General features: G+C 38.4%; 1 protein-coding gene across 13 annotated transcripts in view; it reads right to left on the bottom strand.

The window, feature by feature from the left end:
* The window catches only part of LOC109095765 (microtubule-associated protein 2-like), a 103,542-nt gene that overhangs the window by 41,168 nt on the left and 40,481 nt on the right, over positions 1–21,893 (bottom strand). For 11 of the 13 annotated variants that reach the window (XM_042764141.1, XM_042764144.1, XM_042764142.1 and 8 more), the window contains exons 3-4: positions 21,322–21,411; positions 5,574–5,820 (exon numbers count right to left, since the gene is read on the bottom strand). In XM_042764141.1, coding sequence (XP_042620075.1) covers positions 5,574–5,787 — 214 coding nt within the window. In that variant the 5' untranslated portion in view covers positions 5,788–5,820; positions 21,322–21,411. Of the gene's footprint in view, positions 1–1,258; positions 1,439–5,573; positions 5,821–21,321; positions 21,412–21,893 lie in introns of those variants that run through there. The other 2 variants (XM_042764152.1, XM_042764153.1) reach the window with 2 other exon arrangements.

Genomic DNA, 21,893 nt, shown 5'->3' with positions numbered 1-21,893 from the left:
TTTAAATGAGCCGTTTTAGGAGGTCATGGTTGAGTCTTAATTTTTATAAAGACTATCTCTTTGGGTTTGAGACTTTAGTCTTTGCAACTTTAGGGATCTTATCTTTTCACGAACAGCTTGAAACACTCCAAAGAGAAAGATAACTTGAAATCGCATCATATGACCCCTTAAACAAGTCAAGCAACCTTTATTTACATAATGCTTTATACAATACAGATTGTTTCAAAGAAGCTTCTCAGTAATTAACAGGAAAATGCAATGGGACCTTATTGTAAAGTGTTACAAAAACTTCTACTTTTGTGCTTTGAAAGAAAAAAAAATGTAGGTTTGGAACAACATCAGCGTGAATAAATGATGACAGAATTTTTCAGTGAACTATTCCTTCACTCAAGTGTTTTTCATCTACAAATACAGCTGCTAAAATCTAATAAACTGCATATTTTTCTGGAAAAAAAATATGTTTACAATGTAATGGTGAATTCAAAATAACAAATTACATAAGCTGATCGTCGCAGTCAATTACTGCATGACTCAACAGGAGGGCAGAGAATATGAACATAATCAAAGACAGAGTAAACTAATTCATTTAAATATATATATATATATATATATATATATATATATATATATATATATATATATATAGGTCTTTCTGACAAAACAGATGAGACTATACGGCCTGTCATCTTTTTCACTTTATATTTTTTCAGTATATCCCTCTGCTCTCACCCTCTTTGACCGCTTACTTTATCGTTACACCATGTCTATAAGCGTCACTATAGATTCACTTTCAGGACAAATCTGACCAGTCTATCAGTGTCTTTGTGTCTGACAGATGTGCTGGTGTGTCTACCCAGCATCCCCCTCTCTCCCCCCTGTGCCTGTCCACACCCGTCTGCGAGAGATGTGCTCAGATTGCTGATCAGATGGGTTTGCCTCCAGCATACAATAGCTCACATCCCTGAGACATCATCACACACAATAAGTAAAAACCCAAAAAGTAGCTCAAACACAGCCACACACAAGATGATGAAGAATATCACATAGTAGTTATCTGTTATTCACATGGACAGTCATATTTTCCCCTTAGACAGGTTGCAGAAATCAAAGTCAAATCTATTTGCCGGCACTTTTAGCAAACATGCAATACAGACACACAAAATCTGTACTAATCCACAAGTACAAATATGTCAACAACCATTCTCATGCAGCAATGCCACTTAAACCAACAACCCATTGGAAAAATCAAAGCTCTTACCAAAAAGTAAGTGCCGGTTATCTGGTTGTCTGGAGACAAATGCTTCCCTGTGCACTCTTAGTCATGTCTGCCTGCCAAAAGCAAGCCGGGAAGGAGGAGGGGGACGGGTGGTACTCCATGCCAGGACTCCCCCGCCAAAGAGTAGAGCTGTTGCCATAGCAACACACATCCTGGGCCCAATCTGAATGGTCTCCCAGCATGCTTCGGCTGTGGGTTTTGCCGCCCTCAGTGTGTGAGTGACAAACAGCCATATTCTGACTCTCTGCATCTGTGCTGCTATCTCATGGTTTCTCTAAATCAGTGGATCTCAAACTGCAGATACATTGCTTGTAGTTAATGAAATGTTCCAAAGCAACACTTCACAACAAGGCTCAATTTATTAATCCATCTGGTGTCATGAACTATCAATAAACATTTTTTTTTATAATCTACTGTAGGTTAATATTAATATGCATAAATATACTACTGTTTATTGTTGATTCATGCTTGTTCAACCTGAAATTATAAAAATGTTTAGTGTACTGTATATAGAGCTTTTTAATTAAGTTGTTAATTAATACAGTAAAAGTATTGTTTATTGTTTGTGCTTGGTTGATAAATTAAATCTTAATGTAAGGTGTTACCTATTCCAAGTGGAAAAAATAAAATATAAAATAAAATAAAATATAAAATAAAATAAAATAAAATAAAATAAAATAAAATAAAATAAAATGATTCATGAACACATAACAATAAATTAATTCCTGAATAAAGCCACAGTATTCGAGATATTATTCAAGACCATGTTATGTCTACTTATGTGTCAAAGTTTCATACCCTAAATGTAATGTAATAAAATAAAATAAAATAAAATAAAATAAAATAAAATAAAATAAAATAAAATAAAATAAAATAAAATAAAATAAAATAAAATAAAATAAAAAATCGTGTGCACCACTCCAGGCCGGCACGCTTTTCAGGCCAGCCCCTATAATTTAAGCCAGCAGCTGCCTCAGCAAGCAATCTCTCTCCCTTTCTACTTCTCAAGTGTCCCGTTCTTTATGCAAAGCAAAGTCATATGTCGCACTGTCAGTATCTCAGTCTAGCACCTCTTGTGTGTCTGAAGGGCCCTTGTACGTGCTGGCCTTGCCAATGCCCCTTGGCTCGAAAATCTCACCATCACAGAGTCACAGAGGCAGAGAAACTATTTTCAGGGAAGGTCCTTCTTTCCACAGGGACACATCATTAGAGCTGCTCTTTAGAATCGAGCAGTTTTGCTCACGTCAATAGCGAACTCAGTGCTGAAATATGAAAACACAACCTGAAATCATTAATTAAACACATAGACGCAAGCAAAAGGAACAAGTTGTTTTCTTGGCTCACAGTGATTTATAACGGCAGGTTTGTTGATGAGAAATGCATGAGCAATGTTAACACACATCCCTGGCTGAAGGATCATTAGAGTTAGAGTTGGAAAGTCCCTATCCATCACTCACTGTCAGGGATCGGTACGGTGATGATTTCTGCCAGGCTTTATGCTGTATTAAGTATTTATGGAGATGACTTATACAGAGAACAGAGATTACTGAAAAGCACAGGTATTTTATAAACAAAACACTAAGAAAAGCATATGATATGTTGCCTGCTGTACAGTACACTTAACTATCAGCAGTGACGTACAGTAAAAGTAAACTGTACATGAAGGGAGTGGTATCTGGAAAAATGGATCCTGTGAACATAAAATCAATGGATTCTCTACAATATTCTTAAAAACATCGGAGATTTCCCACTAGACGCTGATCATGTTCAGAAAAAATTCTTCAGAGAAAGGCTATGCAGGTTGATTCTAGCGTTTCAAGTCCTCTTACAGGGGTCATATAATAAGAAATCAAAGTCTCCTTGATCTTTTCAGATGAAAGAGCTACTATGAAAACATACTGTAATGTTTAGAACTCAAAAAAGAGCAGTTAGCAAAACTAAGTTACGAAAATGATTCGCTCTGCTACTTTGTGACATCACACAGACAAATACATCAAAATATGAGTGCACAGTCAACGGCGCCTATTGATAATCAGGAACTTGAGCCCCCCAGTCATGGTGAAGTGACAAGGACAAACTACAATAGATGCTATTATTCCTAAAAAACCAAAAAGACATACATTTGGGAAAGTCCTACAATCTCAACAAAGTTGTGAATCATAATTAATGAATGATTAATTATTAATAATATTATTATTATATAACATAAAAGTGTGTATGCAGTTTTAAGTGAGCTGTCATACAGTTTGTGTGATTGAGATGTGTGCAGATGTCAGAGCATTTCTCTCAGTTAACGTGTTATGCATCTGTCTCTTCATCTGTCCATCTTACTCCTTACCCTACCCATCATACACACATTTCCACAAACACATTTTTGCTGATGTGTCTGTTCTACCCCTGACTGGACTCCCAGAATGCCTCTGCTCAACCACTACCCACCCCGTATGAATTCTAACATTAGTGCAGTTAGCTTTAATATCTAAATTGCTTCTTTCAGACAGCAATTATTTAATTGATTAAACAGAGCAAAAAAGACATTTGCATGTGTTTCCTCTAAAATCTAAAGAAATTGTAAGAAATTGTATGAACACAGTGAAAAATATTCAAACATTAAAATGGCATGACAATTAAGCAATCTGAAATCACTCTTCTCCAACTCTCAGAAGCCTACTGTAGCATAAATTTTTTTTATATTATTTTCTTATGTACTTATGTTTTTATTATGTGCTTTTGGGTAAAATCAGGGTTAAAGTATGTTTAACTGTATTGGAAATAACGTCATAAAGCAAATTCATTTTTTTTGTGGAAAAGATTCTTGATTAATAAAAAAGTTTCAAAAATGAAACACCATTTATTTAAAATATAAATATTTTGTAGCATTAAAATGTCTTTACTGTCACTTTTGATTAATTTAATATATACTTGCTGAATAAAAGTATTAATGTCTTTAAAAAAAAATTACCAGAAGTGCATTTTTGAACACTGATTTTGGGGTGAAATATTTGTGATATTCTGTATTAAATGCCTGTAAAGGTGCACGTGTTCTTGTGCCTGTGTGTACATGTATACCTTTACAAATGTACAGCAATGCCAGTATTGTTTTTGTGTATGTAATAGGCAGTTATGATCCATCATTACAGGGTTCATTAACAGCAGCACTCCCTCCCCACGAGCAGGGTTTACAGCAGCAGCTCTCACTATCAGAGGGTTGCCATGGCAGCTGCTCCCCTGCAATTTACTCTGCCAGACCTTTGTTCAGCATCCCTGCAATCTTTCCTTTAACATTTTTTGTGCTGACATGAGAGAAGCGCCTCCTCATTTTCTTCCTCGTACACCCCTGAGGCCTCAAAAATACCCAGACAGAAAAGCTCTGGCCTTACTCGCCTATACTTTCTGGTCTCCAAAAACAAGATTTGCTTTTCTGCTTTGGAGATATAAGTGCAAGTGTATGACACACCATGACCTTTAAAATGGCAACACACTGTTATTAACCCTAGTCTATCATTGCAATGGGGAAAAAACAGACATAATTGTTCACTCTTGGGTAATTATGACTTTCCTTTCACTTTACATTAATAGCTGTCATGTACAATGGAATGCAGGGAGCTTGTGTTATGCTTTATGAAATATTAAGATAAACCGTCTGCGGATAATATGTAGTCTGGCTGCTCTGAACTACAGTATCTATTATAACTATTTTATATCTATTGTAACATTTCAAATAATGTAGAGCCTCCAGCAATAGAAACTTTATGAGTTTGCAACCATATTACACTCTCACTCATGCAAAAAACCTTTTGACCTCTACTTTCAGACTCAGACGTCTCACCCAGTTGACACAATGACTATCTGATCTGTGCATATTGCACAAAAAAGTCAACTGCTGGCTGAAATCACCAGTTTCAATCTGATTATCCCCTTAAAGAGGGTCACATGCCATTATATTTTTTCTCCATGCAAGTCTATTATTATAGTTTAATTTATTATAAGTAACACTGCCCTAAAACAGCACATAAAAACAGGCCACATGCACACAGATATATGCATACGTTCACAGTCGTACAGCCTCTTCCTGTCTTAGTGGGCAGTTCTTGGCCACACGTCTGCCTAGACAAGACTATTTGACTTCTATCATATGACAACTTGGAAAGGAAATCCTTAACAACTTTCACTTCATTTGCAGTGTAAAAAATCCGAAGTCAAAAGCTAATCATTTAGCACTGATTGATTTCATCAGTTGTACAAGTGCCAGAGATACCTGTGCACAGAAGCTCATGTGAAATGCACTGGTTCTCACCAGCAGTCACAGCGTGTCCAGAGGTGAGGTCTCCGTTGAAGCCGTTCTCTTTGGCGTAGGAGGAGGCAGAACCAGCATGGGCATCGCCAGGCTGGCAAGTCCTGTAGGTAGAAGAGAAGCCGTTCTCCCCATGCCCACCTGGGGAGGATGAGCCCTGGGCTCCTGGAGATGACCACTGGGGGCCACTGTCCTCAGGCTGTCGACCATCTGCCATCTGAACTAGAGGGGAGGGGGTCACTCCTTACTCCTGAAAGATCAGAAAAATACTTAATGTTAATACACTGACTGAACAGCTTTTAGGAAGACTGCCATTCAATGAATGAAGGTATATTCGGAAATATAAGATTACTACTAACTAAATATTGTATAGTATATACTGCATATATCAGAAAGCAGTGTACATAATATATTAACAATAAAGATTGACAATATTATAGTACATTATGACCATATTGCATGTTAAATTGAGAGAATTTATTATTTAGTTGTGAAGTGTTGCTCATATACTGTATAGTAAGTATTTTTTTAAGATGAATATTTTATTCAATTAAAGCATTAAATTGATCAAAACTGACAGTATATTTTGTAATGTTATAACAGGGTTTTAATTATATATTATATTTTGAATTTTTTTTTACATTATTAATAACAAGTGTTTCTTAAGCACCAAAACAACATATTAGAATGATTTCTGTGACACTGCAGACTGGAGCAATGGCTGCTAAAAATGCAGCTTTGCCACAGGAATTAATTATATTTTAGAATATATTAAGATTGTCACAAGACTGCAAGTGAGGCAAAGGTTAGTATCCAAATGCAGAAGTTTAATGCTGTAAAAGGAGTAATCCACAATTGTAGTCAGACAGGCATGAGGTCATACACAAAATCAGTCCAAACATTGGCATAGTAAGGAGCTCAGGAAAAGAGAGCAATCCTGGCTATCAGCCTAAAAGACTTGAGACGACGTTGTGGTTACGGAATTTCTTTTTAGAACGAAGAAAAAAAAGATTGGATAGGGAAAGCTCTGGCTTCGTGTGGATGTGGTCTTAAAAAAACAAGACCATGAAACAAGGCTCAATATAGCAGTGTAACACTGTTAAGACTTCACAATCAATAGCAGAAACTAACAGGCTTAAATAGGCAGAGATAATTAGGAACAGGTGTGTTCATTTAGAATGAAGTCTGTGACACAATGACAATGACGTAGAATGGAGTGCCTTCTGTTGGACAACCAGAGCACTCCATCCGACCATCATTGCATAATCCCACCACCACCCCCCACCACCCCAGGAAGCAGTCTCAACACCAGGAGGGTGGTGGAGTGGAGGCAGAACAGGGGGAAGGATGGAGGGCCAGACTCATGAATGAAAGAGGAACAAGCAAGGGTGGAGCCAGCAAAACAGGAGACCAGGGCAAAACCGGCGACCAATATGGCAGAGCAGATGAGACCATAAATTCCCTCGGCAGAACAGACAACCACCGCAGCAGAGAAGACGAGACCAGATCCCCACAGCGGAGCAGATGATCACCGCAGCAGAACCGACGAGACCACCGATCTTCACAGCAGAGCAGATGACCACCATAATTGAACAGAGGGGAACGAGGATTCCCATTGGCAGAGCAGATGACTAACACAGCAGTACAGATGGGACCGAAGATCCCCAGGGCAGAGTCAAAGTCCACCAAGGCAGTTCTGACGGGACTGGAGACCACCACGGCTGATCAGGGAAAACTGAAACAACAGCACAAAGAGGTTAACGTTGGCCTTGAGGGCCGTTTTAGGACAGGCTGACAGTTCAGAGACGACCTCCGTGGCAGGCAGAGAGTTCAGTGATAGTATCTTTGGCCATAACAAAGCAGACTGAGGGGTTCAGAGACAGCCTCCTTGGCAGCAAGGGATTCAGGGATGACCAGGATGACTTTTTTGAACAGGATAGGCTGAGAGCTCAGAGACAACCTCCCTGGTCATTACTGGACAGGAGAAGGATTTAGAAATGGCCTCCTTGGCCATGACAAGACAGGCAAGGGATTCAGGAATGGCCTGCTTGACCGTGAGAGGGCAAACTAAGATCTCAGAGACAGGCTCCGTGGCCAGGACAGCACAGGCGAAGAGCTCAGAGATGGCCTCCTTGGCTGTGACAGGGTAGACTGTGAGTTTAAAGACAGCCTCTTTGGCCATGACAGGGTAAGCAGAGAGTTCTGGAATGGCCTTCTTGGCCGTGAAAGAACAGGCGAAGAGCTCAGAGACAGCCTCCTTGGCCGTGAAAGAACAGGCAGGGAACTCACAGGCTGGTGCCAACACAGGACTGAGCTCTGGGGCTTGAGTGGACTCTGGCGCAGATTCACGGACTGGAGCAGGCTCTGGAGCAGATTCATGGACTTGAGTGGGCTCAGGAGAGGACTCATGGACTGGAGCAACTCTGGATTGGACTTATCGACTGAAGCGGGCTCTGGAGTGGATTACTAGCTTCCATTGCCTTACTAACTTCAAGTGCAACGTTCATGATGACCAGGAACATTGACGTGGCATCCATGATGGCTAGAGATTATGGCGTGGTGGCCATCTTGTGAAAAGGCTCTAGGCTGGTGGCCATCTTGTGGAGAGGTTCTGGACTGGTGGCCATGACGGAATGAGACTCTGGAATGACGGCCATGTCGTGACAAGACTCTGTAATGGTGGCCTTTTCGACTGATGACGTGGATGCGATGTTGTGATGTTGAACAGACTCTGGCTTGGCAGACTTGACAGCAGTAACATGGTGTGGATCTGGTGTGGTGGCTACTGAGGGAACGCTGCATTGCTCTTCCGCGACTCCCACAGTAAAAGCAGATCCGCTCAGTAGTAAAACCAAATCTATATACTGCTCTAATGACAAACCACACTCAGCAATTGGCATGAGGGAACAAATCGGCTCAGAAAGCCACCCTCAGAAAAATATCATAAGATATACCTCATCATAAGGTGTTAGATGTGCCAGTTCAAGAAAGTTCCCCACATAGCTCTCAATTGAACAATTTCCTTGGTGGAGACGTGTTAACTTAACTGCTGAATCCATAAAGTGGTGAAGTCTTCTGTCATGAGACTACAAGGGAGCTGAAGGTTGGGATCCAAATGCAGAAGTTTAATGCCGTAAAAGGAGTCCATGACACAATTATAATGACGTAGAATGGAGTGCCCTCTGGTGGACTACCAGAGCATTCCATCTGACCACTGTTACAAAAATAGAAAACAGCCCATTTAAACTGTAATAATTTTTCACAATATAATTTTTTTTCAGTATTTTGATCTAATAATGGCAGCAAGAGATTTAAAAAAATAAATAATAAGAAATAAAACTTATTAAAACCAATTAAACTTAAACTTCAACTTAATAAAACCAACCCCAAACTTTTTAACAGTATATTTAATTATTAACATAATTGAATATAGTATATTAATTTATTAGTATTAAATAAAAATTGAATTAAATAGAAATTGAGAAAATAATGGGAAAATTTTGACCCGTCGAATTTTGAGAAAAATTATGGGAAAATAAAGAGATGCTACTATTAATTTTCCTTATAACTGGGACTGCTTTGCCATCACTTTAATTTTTCCATGCCAGTAAATGAATGTGATATAATCCATTTCTAACTATCCTGTCCCTAAATGAACTGTAAAAACATATATATCAGTCTCTTCCTTTCTACATGGGCAGTTGTTAAGCTGCAAACAGTACCAGACAACATTGGTAGGTGCCAAATATCATTTGTACTACACTGAAAAAAAAAAATCACACTCTGACAGCAGATTCTTTGAAAAAGGACAGCAGCATTGTCAGTGTGAAGTGCAATTTCTTCACATCTTCCTCACCTGTCACAACATATATGAAAAATAAGGGTGAAGGATGGAAGAGCAGCCTGTGTTTTGATGATACACTTGACAGAGCATGTGTTTCAACTGAATTTGGTGGGTTATAGTAAATGTCACCATCTCCTGTTGGCTATGTAAGGTACACAGGCAATGAAGATACAATGTATGCCACAACAAGGGCATTTACCCTCCATAAATAAGAAAGAAAAAATGAGAAAGAAAGGGTGAGACAGGCCGCTCCAGTGTGCCAGCAATTAAAGCTGGAGTTTTAAAGTGTAGCAGTAGCTTGTAAATCTTAATTTGTTGTGTCTGCTCGTGTCCAAACTCTGCCCTCTATCTCTTGCTCACTCTCTCTCGCTCTCCGTGTTTGCCCTGAAGTGGATTTTCAGATGACTTTTTGTCACCAGAAATGTTCATGATATCTTAATTGCTCTGTGGGTTTGTTGAGCAGCACAAGCGCTCAGTGTGGCCTGGTGGAGGGGAGTCTGTCTGCACTGCTAATGGAGGCTTTGATCAGCCACGACTCATTCCTTCTCTCTGACTGACAGTAACTCCTTGAAGGAGGACGCCTTCCTTCCCTCTCACTCCCTTTCAGTCTCAATCCCTCACTCAGTGTTACTGAAGGTCTTTCTCGAGGCTTTTAGGATTATTGCAACTGGTTGATTATAGGAAAAGTTTCTGCTTGATTGCTTGGAGTAACTCCTCAGCAATCCTCTGTGATTCCTGGTGGAAGGAAACGGCTATATAATCCAAAATTATGTATTATGTTACTTTAATTTAGTGGTGTTGCTAAGGCAAGCATCACCTTGCTCATATACAGTATAGTTACATAGGGATTTGGACAAATCGCCAAACCCTGCCTAACTATTGCATTTCAGCACGTCCAGCAGACGTAAAATCATCTGGCTTGATGAGGAGGCATGTGCTATTTCTAAGAAGACCACAAAATGGGCAAAAGAACCCCTTTTTTATTGAAGGAGGGACCCAAGCCATATTAAGTGACAAGAATATGCCCCAAAAAAAATAGTAAATCAAGTATAAAATAGAATAAAATAAAACATACAAAAATATATAAAATAAAAATAAAAGCTACAAATATATACATAAAATAAAGGATAAAATCAAAACAATCCAAAAATAATTTTCCTAATTCTGATTCTAATGCCTTGTTTTGATATCAGAGATATTTGTTTAAAATGGGACTTAAGTGTTGCACGCAATACAAAAAGCATTTACAGCACCTTTAAGACACAAATGTTCTGACTGTACAATACTCTTGCAGATGTGACATAAATTCTCAGATGTAAAACATTTAGCTTAATTTAAACTGGTAAAATCAACTGCCATGGCCAAGGGCAATGAAGACTCACACGAGTTACTTAGCCATATCATCACAGTCATACATGCTGAATTTCGAATCATCTAAAAGCAAACCTCTTCTGCTGAAGGCCAGATACACTGAGATTACAGTCTGATAGCGTGCTATGTATCAGTGTTGCCGCAGTCATGACAGAACCCTGCTGAGGTCTTGATTAACCGGGCAATCATGTGAAAGCATTAAACCTAGCACTAAAAATTTAATCTAATGCAGTACTCCCACTGGCACTCTACACAAAAAGTGTTTCAAATATTTGGAATTGAAAACTGTTTCACAAAGTTGGAAAACAGTTACAGAAAAATATGGAAAGAAACTCCTGAATGCTTAAAAACACACATGTATAGATGTTCCTGTTGATTAGCAACCACACAGCAACATGCTGGATATCAACCACAACATGCTAGCATTATGGAGACAACGTTTTGCACATGCATAAATAAATTATAAAAAATAAATAATACTTAACAATAAAGATAATTTAATTTGCATAAGTAAATGCATTAGGTAATTTATACAACATACAATGTTAGAAATGCACTAGTATACAGTATACAGAATGAACAATAACCAAGATTAATAAATGCTATAAAAAAAAATTACTTTTTTAATTTATGACAACAAACTGAACCGTACTGTAAAGCAAAATCCAAAATCTTATAGAGAGGTCCATAGATAGATAAATTACTTTTGATCACTTTATTGCTGCAAATCACTGTACCTGTGAACGTCTCTTCAGAGTGACAAAGAAACACACAGACATTCACAGCAGCTGAAGACCCCTGGCTCATAGACTTGAGTTATTTATTGCAGACTGACGAGGACTCTTTTTATTTGGCGATGTCAGATTCAGATAGCACTGCCCAATCGGCAAACAAGTCATGGCTCAATATCACTCTTTCACTTTCTCTCTCACTTCACAGTCTGTACATGATCAAAGTCACTTTTAGACCAGCATCAAGCCTTTATATAAACAGGCGTACTCACAAATACACAATTTTGTCAATCTCACTGCAACAAGGCATAAACCGAGCACCATTACAGTCTCAGCATCAGTGAAATATTTACCTGAAAAACAGCACCCTCTGGTGGACAGATATGGCAGTGACACTAAATAAGCTTGAGGGGGTCTGAACAGATACTGCAGCGACAGCAGGCATGGTACACTGGGCATGGTACCAGGTCTGAGTGCCAGGCTTCTGATTATCTTGACCTAGAGAACGTATGCTGGGCACCGTGGAAGTACTAAGCGCAAGGCCAGCCAACAAATCCGACCTACTAGAAAAGATGCAGAAGGCAGGTCCAGAGTACTGCTCCCAAAACAGCTGTGAGGAGCAAACAGACCACTTGAACGGTAAAATAAATGGGAAAAACCTTTCAATGCAGCATTTATATATATGCATTTAACAGATGCTTTTATCCGAAACAACTTTCAATAGAGAAGCATAAGCAATTTGTTGCAGAGGCAAAAATATTTGCAGTGTACAATGCAAGGTCAATTACAAATTTTGATTAGGAAACAAGAGCAGAGAAAAAATGTAGGGAAGAATAAAAGAGTTGCAGAAAAGGATGTCCTACATTTTAAACCAAGAGCCAATTGTCTTATTGCTAAAGGCACTGTCTTACTGCTCTAGAATTCACATTTGCATAGAGTACTGCAAGGATGACATATTTTGTAGGCCAAAATCAAGAAAAAAGTTAGCATTTTAGCACTTCCTGTTCCATCGTCCTGAAGTCAATGAGTTTTTTTTAATGGATTTTTGGTTAAATGCTTCAAAAAGGTCTGTGGTAAACTTAAATGCAAAGTAGTTTCACGTTTTATTCTATGACATAGAATATCAGTAATACTCCCTTGTGAAAGATTTTACTCTCTTGAAAAAGAAATTTGCTAACAAGTGGCTAAATGGGACTACAGAGCTTGTCGGACACATCAAACCACTCAAGAAAACTCATCTACTCACTAGTCTGCTTTTAAAGCCTCTTTGTGTTTTTTAATCACACTCTTGCAAAACATTCCAACTGCACAGTTCAATGAAGATTGAAAGAGTTGTCGGAAGCTTTGTGATTGTGACGTGAGTCTAAGACCGTCATAATAAACTACCAAGTACCTACCGGATTAAATTTGTCACGTGACTCCTGAGCAAATTTGAAAAACTGAGCAAAAAGACACATAAAACTGTTAATAAATGTAATGCATATGAACCTAGATGATTCATATCACCCACTGATGCAGTTGTCACAGTGCATAAAGAGAAACCAAACTTGTAGCTGATAATCCGCCTGTAGCTGGTGCCATGCCAAAATTGAACCCCATGCCCCCATGCAGTCATGCAAGTGTGGTGCTTAGGAGCACGCTCTAATTGGCTGAGAGAGGATGGCAGTCGGACGAGCCATTTCTTTCAACCCAGATGGAAGTGACAGCTCTGACCTTCTTTTTTCCCAGAAAGGGATGCAGGGAAAAAAAAATCTCAAACTCTCCCTGAGTGAACCAGAGCCATTTGGCAGACATCTACGCCCCTGGCACTCACATGTCCCTCAGCAGACAGTGTGATGTGTGCACCCTATCCAAACCCTGCAACCTTTAGGGGTGTCTGTGAAGCTGTGAAGTCAAAGCCCCAAACTGTTTTGGTAGGGATTTTGTTCATGCTGTCAAAACTCCCTCCTGAGTATGGCATTAAATTGCCCCAGAAGAAGATGAACATTTGCATTGACATTCAAAGACTTTAACTTTTCTATTCCGAAAGTTCAAAATAACTTGTGATAGATCCCAAATTTGAATAGGTGCACCATGGCAACTAGGATTAATCCTTGGAATGTGGCACGTACTGATAGTAAACAATATTTGAATAAATGAAAAAAGCAATTGCATCTGGATGAACATTAAATCCGAACCCACACAACAGTAGAAATCCTGACTTAAACCCTTGTTTAAACCCTTTTGTACACCGTTTCAAAGCTATTCAAGTGCATGACAAATATGCAAGCAAAAAAATATGCAGTAGAATTCATATGTAAATGCATGAAATCCATATGGAAATGCTTATACAGTAGGTTGCGTTCACCAATTTCTACATTCTTAAAAATTAAGGTTCTTTGTTGCTGTCGATGGTTCCATGACAAACTTATAACATCCATGGAACCTTTCCATTGCACAAAAAGTTCTTTATACAAAAAAAATAGAATAAATGATTAAAATGCTCCAATTTTTTAGCTTCAGACTTTGATTCTTTTAAGTCAAAGAGGTTTGATATTTTGAGCATTCCAACACTAAGAAGAAACTCAAAATTTATCTTCTATCGCAGCAAAACTCCCCTTTTGGAACCTTTAAGAGTATTGGACTGTTTTGCAGTTGACAAGATGTTTGAAAGTGATTGAAATGGACAAATTGAGAACAACAAACTTTCTAAATGCAGGGGCAAAAAAGGTACCTTTAGGGGTACAATATTTGTCACTGGGATAGGACAGTACCCTTCAATGGTAGTAATATGTACCCCAAAAAGTATTGTTCACCCAAGAATAAACATTCTGGCATTATTTATTCATGTAATTTTAAACCTGTATGGCTTTTTTTTTCATCTGTGGAACAACTTCATTTTTTTATGTAATTAAAGTAAATGGGGTTAAAAACAATAATAGACAATGTTGACTTTTATTATATGCAAAAGAAAGAATGCCATACAGGTTTGAAATGACATGATGGTGAACAAATGACAACAGAATTTTCATTTCTGAGTGAACTGTCCCTTCAAGGAACTAATATGCATCCTTTAGAAGCAGATAAAGTATAAAGGTATGCCTTTGCAGGGTAATGTTCCAGTACAGTATTGTCGAATCTTAATACTCAGATTTTTTTCTGAGAGTGCACATCACCAAAAAGTCAAACTGTCAGTCAGATTGCATGCATCGTTACTAATGCATGGGTTTGTGCTAAATTCCAAGTCAAGTGGTTAAAAACACTCAGCTTGCCAAGACAAGCAATGAAGAACTTCTACACACTGAAAGTAATCTACATAAAGAGTATGCTGGAGTTGCTGCTAACTGCAGGTTAAATAGGTACTATCCTTCATTCCTTCCCCCACTCTTCCTCTCTCCGTACAGATACCTGGCTCACTCTACTGCAGCTGCATTGCAGAGCTTTCGGCTCACGCATACACACGCCAAAAGGAAGACAGAATAGCAACTGGACTATGTTAGATGTGGACTGAGAGCTGTCCTCAGGTGTTCCTGCACAGTATTGCAAAATTAGGACACTGACACAGGTTTTTTACGGGTCTTATTATTTGCTACAGGAAGAGGTTAACATAAACCTGTGCGTTTTATTGAAATAAAAAGGCTGTCTGTCAGCCAAAGAGGAGTGGGCAACATAAAGATTGATTCCACTGAAACACAGCTGAAGTACCGTTTCCTCTTGAATTATTTACTCACGACTGTCACAGTATCTGTGAGAAATCTACCAAACTGGGCATTCAGTCTCCTGTCAAACATTTCTTGTGTTTCTACACTGTGCGGAGAGGGCTTACCCACAGTGTCTTTTAGGACCAGGGTTTTTGAAAGATTCAGGCATTTAGTCTATATCTTTGTTCTTATTATATCTATTGAAAGTTGTCCATTTTTGGTCTGATTTATCACACAACTCCTTTTATGTTTTATATTTTTATATTCAATACAAACTCCATCTCTGAAACTTTTTTTTTCTAGGCCTTGCAGGTTGGAAAAAAATATTAACCAATAGCCAATTAGCATTTTTAGTATCATTTTAGAGTGCTGTTGCATATAATGCACATATTCTAAAATCTTGCCTTTATGTAACACACTAATGCTGGATAATGTTATTACCCTATAAGTTGCATCGACAATATCAAAGAGTCAAATTGAAAAAGAGATGACAAAGTCCACTGAGACATTTGACACAAAACATTTTTAAAAGTGTGTGTATCACCTGCTGTTTCAGGAAGAGGTCACATTGAGGTCTAGCTAAATTCTGGAAAGGAAACCCACTTTTCACAATCCAGTCAACTCCTAATAGATAAATTACACAGAAAATTAGTTCTGAAGTAAAAATGAGTTCTGAATGCCATTAAAAATGAGCTGAATGCTATTTCATGAAATTAAAAATGAGTTCTAAACGCCATTTCATGTCCACCTTGAAGATCCTAATGGGATAACCAAAGAACTAAATATCCTTTTGGATAATCTAAAAGTCTCATTTTCAGTATATTTGTACAGAATTTTAGATACTTAGCAGATGATTTGAGGATCCTTTATGATTCTTAGGATGCTTTCCTCTAATTTTAAAATGTAAAATTTTTATTGTTTGCTGCAGGAGTTCAAGTAGTTAAAAAATTCACAGTGATTCAAATCTGCGAAACGAATGATACTGCTATAGCATTGTACACATGCAATTAAAACCTGCAGGCTAGATTACACATCTGCTGTGAAACCTGTTAAAAACAAGCTTCCGTAAGTGTGGTCGTGACACTATGCACTGCTCAGCACTTGATATGGATGCTAGTGCGGCAGCGAGGGTTATACGCTACCGAAAACGTAGAAAGGAAGAAAAAGTTATTAAATTATGATGTGTATAGATGCCAAATTAGTTTCAAATCTTCATTCACAGAGCATGATACAATTGCTGGAATATGTGTGACTCATGGCTGACTCATAAAAATAAAATGGTGGCTTAATCCAAAATATTACAAGATTAGCCTTTTGTTAATCTTTTTTTTATTGGCGAAGTCACACGCGTTCATCAACATGTAAACACTCATGTGCAAACATTTATAAAATCAACAGCTGCACGTATATTAGTCAATTGAGGGGGAAAAGAATGTGAATGTGAATGTGTCCGCACATGTGAACATTGACCCGCCAAGCCACGTCCTACCCATCAACACGAACGTGTAAACATTCATTAGACTGATCGGAAGAGCCTTTGCCTTTTTCCATCTGTGCATTCAAAAGCAGGGAGAGGAAGGCTAATGAAAAGCCCTTCTGCTGCAGCTTCCATTGAAAACAGAAGCAGAGAGAAAAGCAAAGCATTGCTTATTAACTGGCTTTTGTTTTGGTATTTCGCGGGTGTGCGTCACGCTCATCAGCAGCTTGAAGGGCTCTCTGCCTACCACTCAGCCCACTCACAGATCCTGTGTACTGGAGACTAAAAACATTCTCTTCACCACTATCTGCTATTGTAACTACAACAAACTGTGTAACATTTTAGGGTTACAAGGTTTTTGGATGTACCGTATATACGAGGCAGTTTCTTGCAGCCAGACTTTTGATAATCATAGTCTGCTCCACACTGCAGCCGGCCGCTTGAAAGAATATTCCAGGTTCAATACAATTGACAGCATTTGTGGCATAAAGTTTATTACCACAAAAAAAATAAAAAAATAAAATAAAATAGATAGTAAAGTTTGTAGACAAACTTTAAGTTGGCTTGAAAAAACCTAGCCTGAAAGTTTGTAAAAGTTTTAAAAGCTTGAAGTTTGAAGGTTTTCAGTTTGAAGTAGTTTGAAATACTTAAAATAGTTTTAAAGATTAAATTTTGAATGTTTTGAAGGCAATGCAGTCTATCAGAAGAACAGACGTAGAAAAACAGATTGCTAGGGTACCTGGGTGGCTTCTAGGGTGGTTGCTAGGGTACTCAAGGTGGTTGCTAGGGTGTTTATAGAGTACCTGGGGCAGTTGCTAAGGTATTGCTATGTGGTTGCTAGGCTGTTGCTCCGCAGTTGCTTAGGTGCCCGGGCTGGTTGCTAGGGTGCTGCTATGAGGTTGCTAGGGTGTTCAGTGTGGTTGTTAGGTTGTTGCTATGCGGTTGCTAGGGTATTTTGGGTGGTTGCTAAAAGGTTGCTATGCAGTTGCTAGGGTATTCTTTGTGGTTGATAGGGTGTTGCTATGTGCTTACTAGGGTAACTGGGGTTGTTGCTAGGCGGTTGCTAGCCTACCTGGGATGTTTGCTAAGGTGTTGCTAGGCTACCTGGGGTGGTTGCTAGGTTATTGCTGTTCAGTTGCTATGGAACCCGGGATGGTTGCTAAGGTGATGCTAGGTGGTTGCTATGGTACCAGACTGTTGCTAGGGTGTTGCTATGCAGTTGCTAGGGTACCTGGGGTGGTTGCTAAGGTGTTGCTAGGTGGTTGCTATAGTACCAGACTGTTGCTAGGGTGTTGCTATGCAATTGCTATGGTACCCGGGTTGGTTGTTAAGGTGTTGCTAGGCTACCTGGGGTGGTTGCTAGTGTGTTGTTATGCGGTTGCTAGGGTACCTGGGTTGGTTGCTAAGCTGTTGCAATGTGGTGGATAGGGTACCTGTAGTGGTTGCTAGGGTGTTGCTATGTAGTTGCTAGGGAACTCAGGGTGGTTGCTAGGGTGTTTCTAGCATGTTGTAAGAATGATTAGCAAGTACCAGCATGTCTCTAGCATGATTAGCATTTTACAATTTACAAGTTACTAGCATGTTGTTATCCTTTTTCTAGCATGATTAGCAAGTTACTAGCATGTTGTTAGCATGATTAGCAAGTTACTAGCATGTTGCTTGCATGATTCTAGCATTATTAACATGTTACTAGCATGATTCTAGCATGATGCTAGCATGTTTCTAGCATGTTTAGCAAAAGTTGCTTGCATGTTTCTAGCATGATTAGCAAGTTACTTGCATTTTGTTAGCATATTTCTATCATGACTAGCAAGTTGCTAGCATTTTGTTAACATGATTAGCAAGTTACTAACATGTTGCTAGCATGATTATAGCATGATTATCATATTACTAGCATGATTTTAGCATGATTAGCATGTTACTAGAATGTTTCTACCATGTTTAACAAATTGCTAGCATGTTTAGCACATTACTAGCATGGTGTTAACATGGTGTTATCATGATTAGCAAGTTACTAACATGTTTCTAGAATGATTAGCATATTACTAGCATGTTGTTAGCATTATTACCAAATTACTAGCATGGTGTTAGCATGGTTAGCAAGTTCCTAGCATTTTGTTAGCATGTTTCTATCATGATTAGCAAGTTACTAGCATTTTGTTTAGCATGTTTCTAGCATGATTAGCAAGTTACTAGCATGTTGTTAACATAAGTTACTAGCATGTTAATATGATTAGCAAGTTACTAACATGTTGCTAGCCTGATTCAAGCATGATTAGCATGTTACTAACCTGATTCTAGCATGATTAGCATGTTACTAGCATGATGTTAACATGTTTCTACCATGTTTATCAAGTTGCTAGCATGTTTGTAGCATCATTAGCATGTCACTAGCATGGTGTTAGCATTTTGTTAACATGATTAGCATGTTAGGGCCATGTTTCTGGCATGATTAGCAAGTTAGCCAGTTTCTGGCATGATTAGCAAGCATGATTAGCCAGTTACTAGCATTTGGTTAGCATGTATTAAGCATGATTAGCAAGTTATTAGCATTTTGTTACCATGATAAGCAAGTTACTAGCATTTTGTTAACATGTTTCTAGCATGTTGTTAGCCTGTTTCTATGCTAATCCAGCTAAAACCAGTTGACTCAGTAAAAAACAGCTAAGACCAGCCTGACCTGCCAAAAAAGTGGCCAAAACCACTTTAAAACCAGCTTGGGAGACTAGCCAAGCAGCCAATCAGCTTAGGCTGATTAGGTTTTAGCTGTTTTTTCAGTAGAGAGTTGGTGAGCTTTGCTATAGCAATAGACAGCTTAAATACATCATAAGTCTTATTGTAGAAAAGTTTCACCCCCTCAATGAAAGTCTATGGGATTTTAGGTGGTTTTGATAGTCTGGTTTAAAAAAACCATAAACCAGATCAGTTAGAAAAGATATACCACCCTGAGTCAGACTAGTCTGAAGGTCTGAGCCGAATTTGGTTGAGAAGATACACTTTACATGTTGGTCACAGGAGAAGAAGTTTAAATAGGATTTCAGTAAGCTGGCTTTTTCAAGCCAAATTAACTAGATGAAAAAGTTGGCTTGAGAAAGCCTGACCAGAAAGTTTGAAAAGTTTGAGAAGTTGAAAAAGTTGAAAAAGTTGAAAAAAGATCAACATGCTACTTCTTTTCTCTCCGAGATGTTAGGAAGTTAAATGAAATGAAATCTGGAGGATATAAACTGTGACAAGATGATTGACAGGCCAGTTTACAGTGTCAGGGTGCGGTGATGTGATGATGTGATAGTATGTCCCAAAGCTTGCCTACTCTTCTACTGCACACTCAAAAGAGTGTACGTTTCTTCACCAAAAGTGTACAGACTTTAAGGGCGTAGTATAAGTAGGCACATTGGGGCACAGCATAAAACTATTGAATATCACTTACAGCAGGGGTGGCCAACCCTGCTCCTGGCGATCGACTGTCCTACAAAGTTCAGCTCCAACCCTAATCAAACACACCTGAAGCAACTAATTAAGGTCTTCAGGCTCACTTAAAAATTAAAGGCAGGTGTGTTTGATTAGGGTTGAAGCTAAACAATGCAGGACAGTCGATCGCCAGGAGCAGGGTTGGGCACCCCTGACTTACAGTATGTTAAATAAAAACAAAAAACTGAAATAAAATATAAATATTTAAACTTACACAATTAAACAAACCACAATTAGAAATGCTGCCTTGGTAACTAACTGAAGTTTTAAAATGACTGAAACTGAAATAAAATAAAGCTAAACAGAAATATAAAAAAAAAAAATATTAATACTAAAATGACAAAAGCACATAACAAAAGTATTAAACGTTAAACTAAAATTAAAACTGAAAATATAAAAATAAAAGCTTATTCAAAATATGAACAAATACTTTTGTAGTGTATAAATAACAGCAAAAATAACATAGTTCACTTCCATTATAAGTGTCTCACTGTGTCACATGTATGTTCCTTTTTGTCCTTTTGTGGTCATTCCTGTTCCTGTCCCAATGTAGTTTGATGTGTTCCAGGTGTCTCATTATTAGTTATCCTCCTCACCTGTCTGCCACTCATTATCTGCCCTATTTAGTTCTAGCCCGTTCTGTTCTCCCTTGTCTGCTGTTAAACTTCATTCTGTGTTTGTCTCTCTTGGTTTATAGAATTAAAAGTCAAGTTAAAGTATTCTCCAGCGTGTCCTTGTTCCTCTCCTGTGTATCGTGACACACTGTAACCCTTTTTTTTTTTTTTAAAAAAGAGAGACCAGGCAAAATTATTTTTTGTACTATCAGCTGGTCACACTGATCCAACAAAAACAAATGTAGTTTTGTTAGTGCAGTGTAAATTAGAATTTTTTTTTTAAATAAGAAATTTTTTTTCCTTCACTTTTTTCCTTTTTACCACTTTGTGGCCACACTGGTGCAGAGTTCACCACACTATCGACTGCTATTGCCTCTGCGCAATCACTTCACCAAAATGTGGAGGTGGAGTGCAAAGGCTGAGAGTGTCCATTGCTGTGTGCATTGTAAACATTATGCAAGAACAGAATTAGAACTTCTGAAATCACTAGTACGCAAAATGTGCCTGGATGATGTGCTATTTGTGTGTATTCATGCTAGAGATGTGCTGCAGGGATTGGCTGGTACCTGTCTAGGTGGTGGTACTCCAGCGATGATTGGTGGCGTATCTAGGAGGTGGCTTCAGGACCCTGAAGAGTCTCTCAGTGGGACAAACACCTGCAAAGAGATCAGATCACAGAAACACTTCTGTTAGCTGCAAAATACATACTATTTAAGGCTGTTACTGATGAAGAAAATATCTGTATAAATGTGTGAGGAAGAACACATGGGACTGTTACTAAACCCACAGAATGAGCTCATGTGTTCTTTAATGAGATCACAACCTAGGCAATCAGCGTTCAACTGCGTACGACACACACCTGGACAAACCACAGATATAGGCCTTCATTATAGCACACACATTAGTGTTAAATGGCACACCTATAGAAAACAAAAACCCTCCAATCTCTTGTGTTGCCTACACAGCCAATATGTTCATCATGTGCATGTTATCAATATGAATGCTTATCATGCTTTGAATTTTCAGTTCCAGTTTTCTGTGTCACATGATCCTTCAGAAATTATTCTAATATGCTATTTTTCTGCTCAAGAAACATTTATCAATGTTGAAAAAAAATTACTGATCAGAAAAATTAACT

This window comes from Cyprinus carpio, chromosome A9 (genome assembly GCF_018340385.1).
Source record: "Cyprinus carpio isolate SPL01 chromosome A9, ASM1834038v1, whole genome shotgun sequence".
In the NCBI taxonomy this organism is placed as follows: Eukaryota; Metazoa; Chordata; class Actinopteri; order Cypriniformes; family Cyprinidae; genus Cyprinus; species Cyprinus carpio.
Note: the sequence above shows the minus strand (reverse complement) of the source record. Positions and strands in the feature narration are given on the sequence as shown.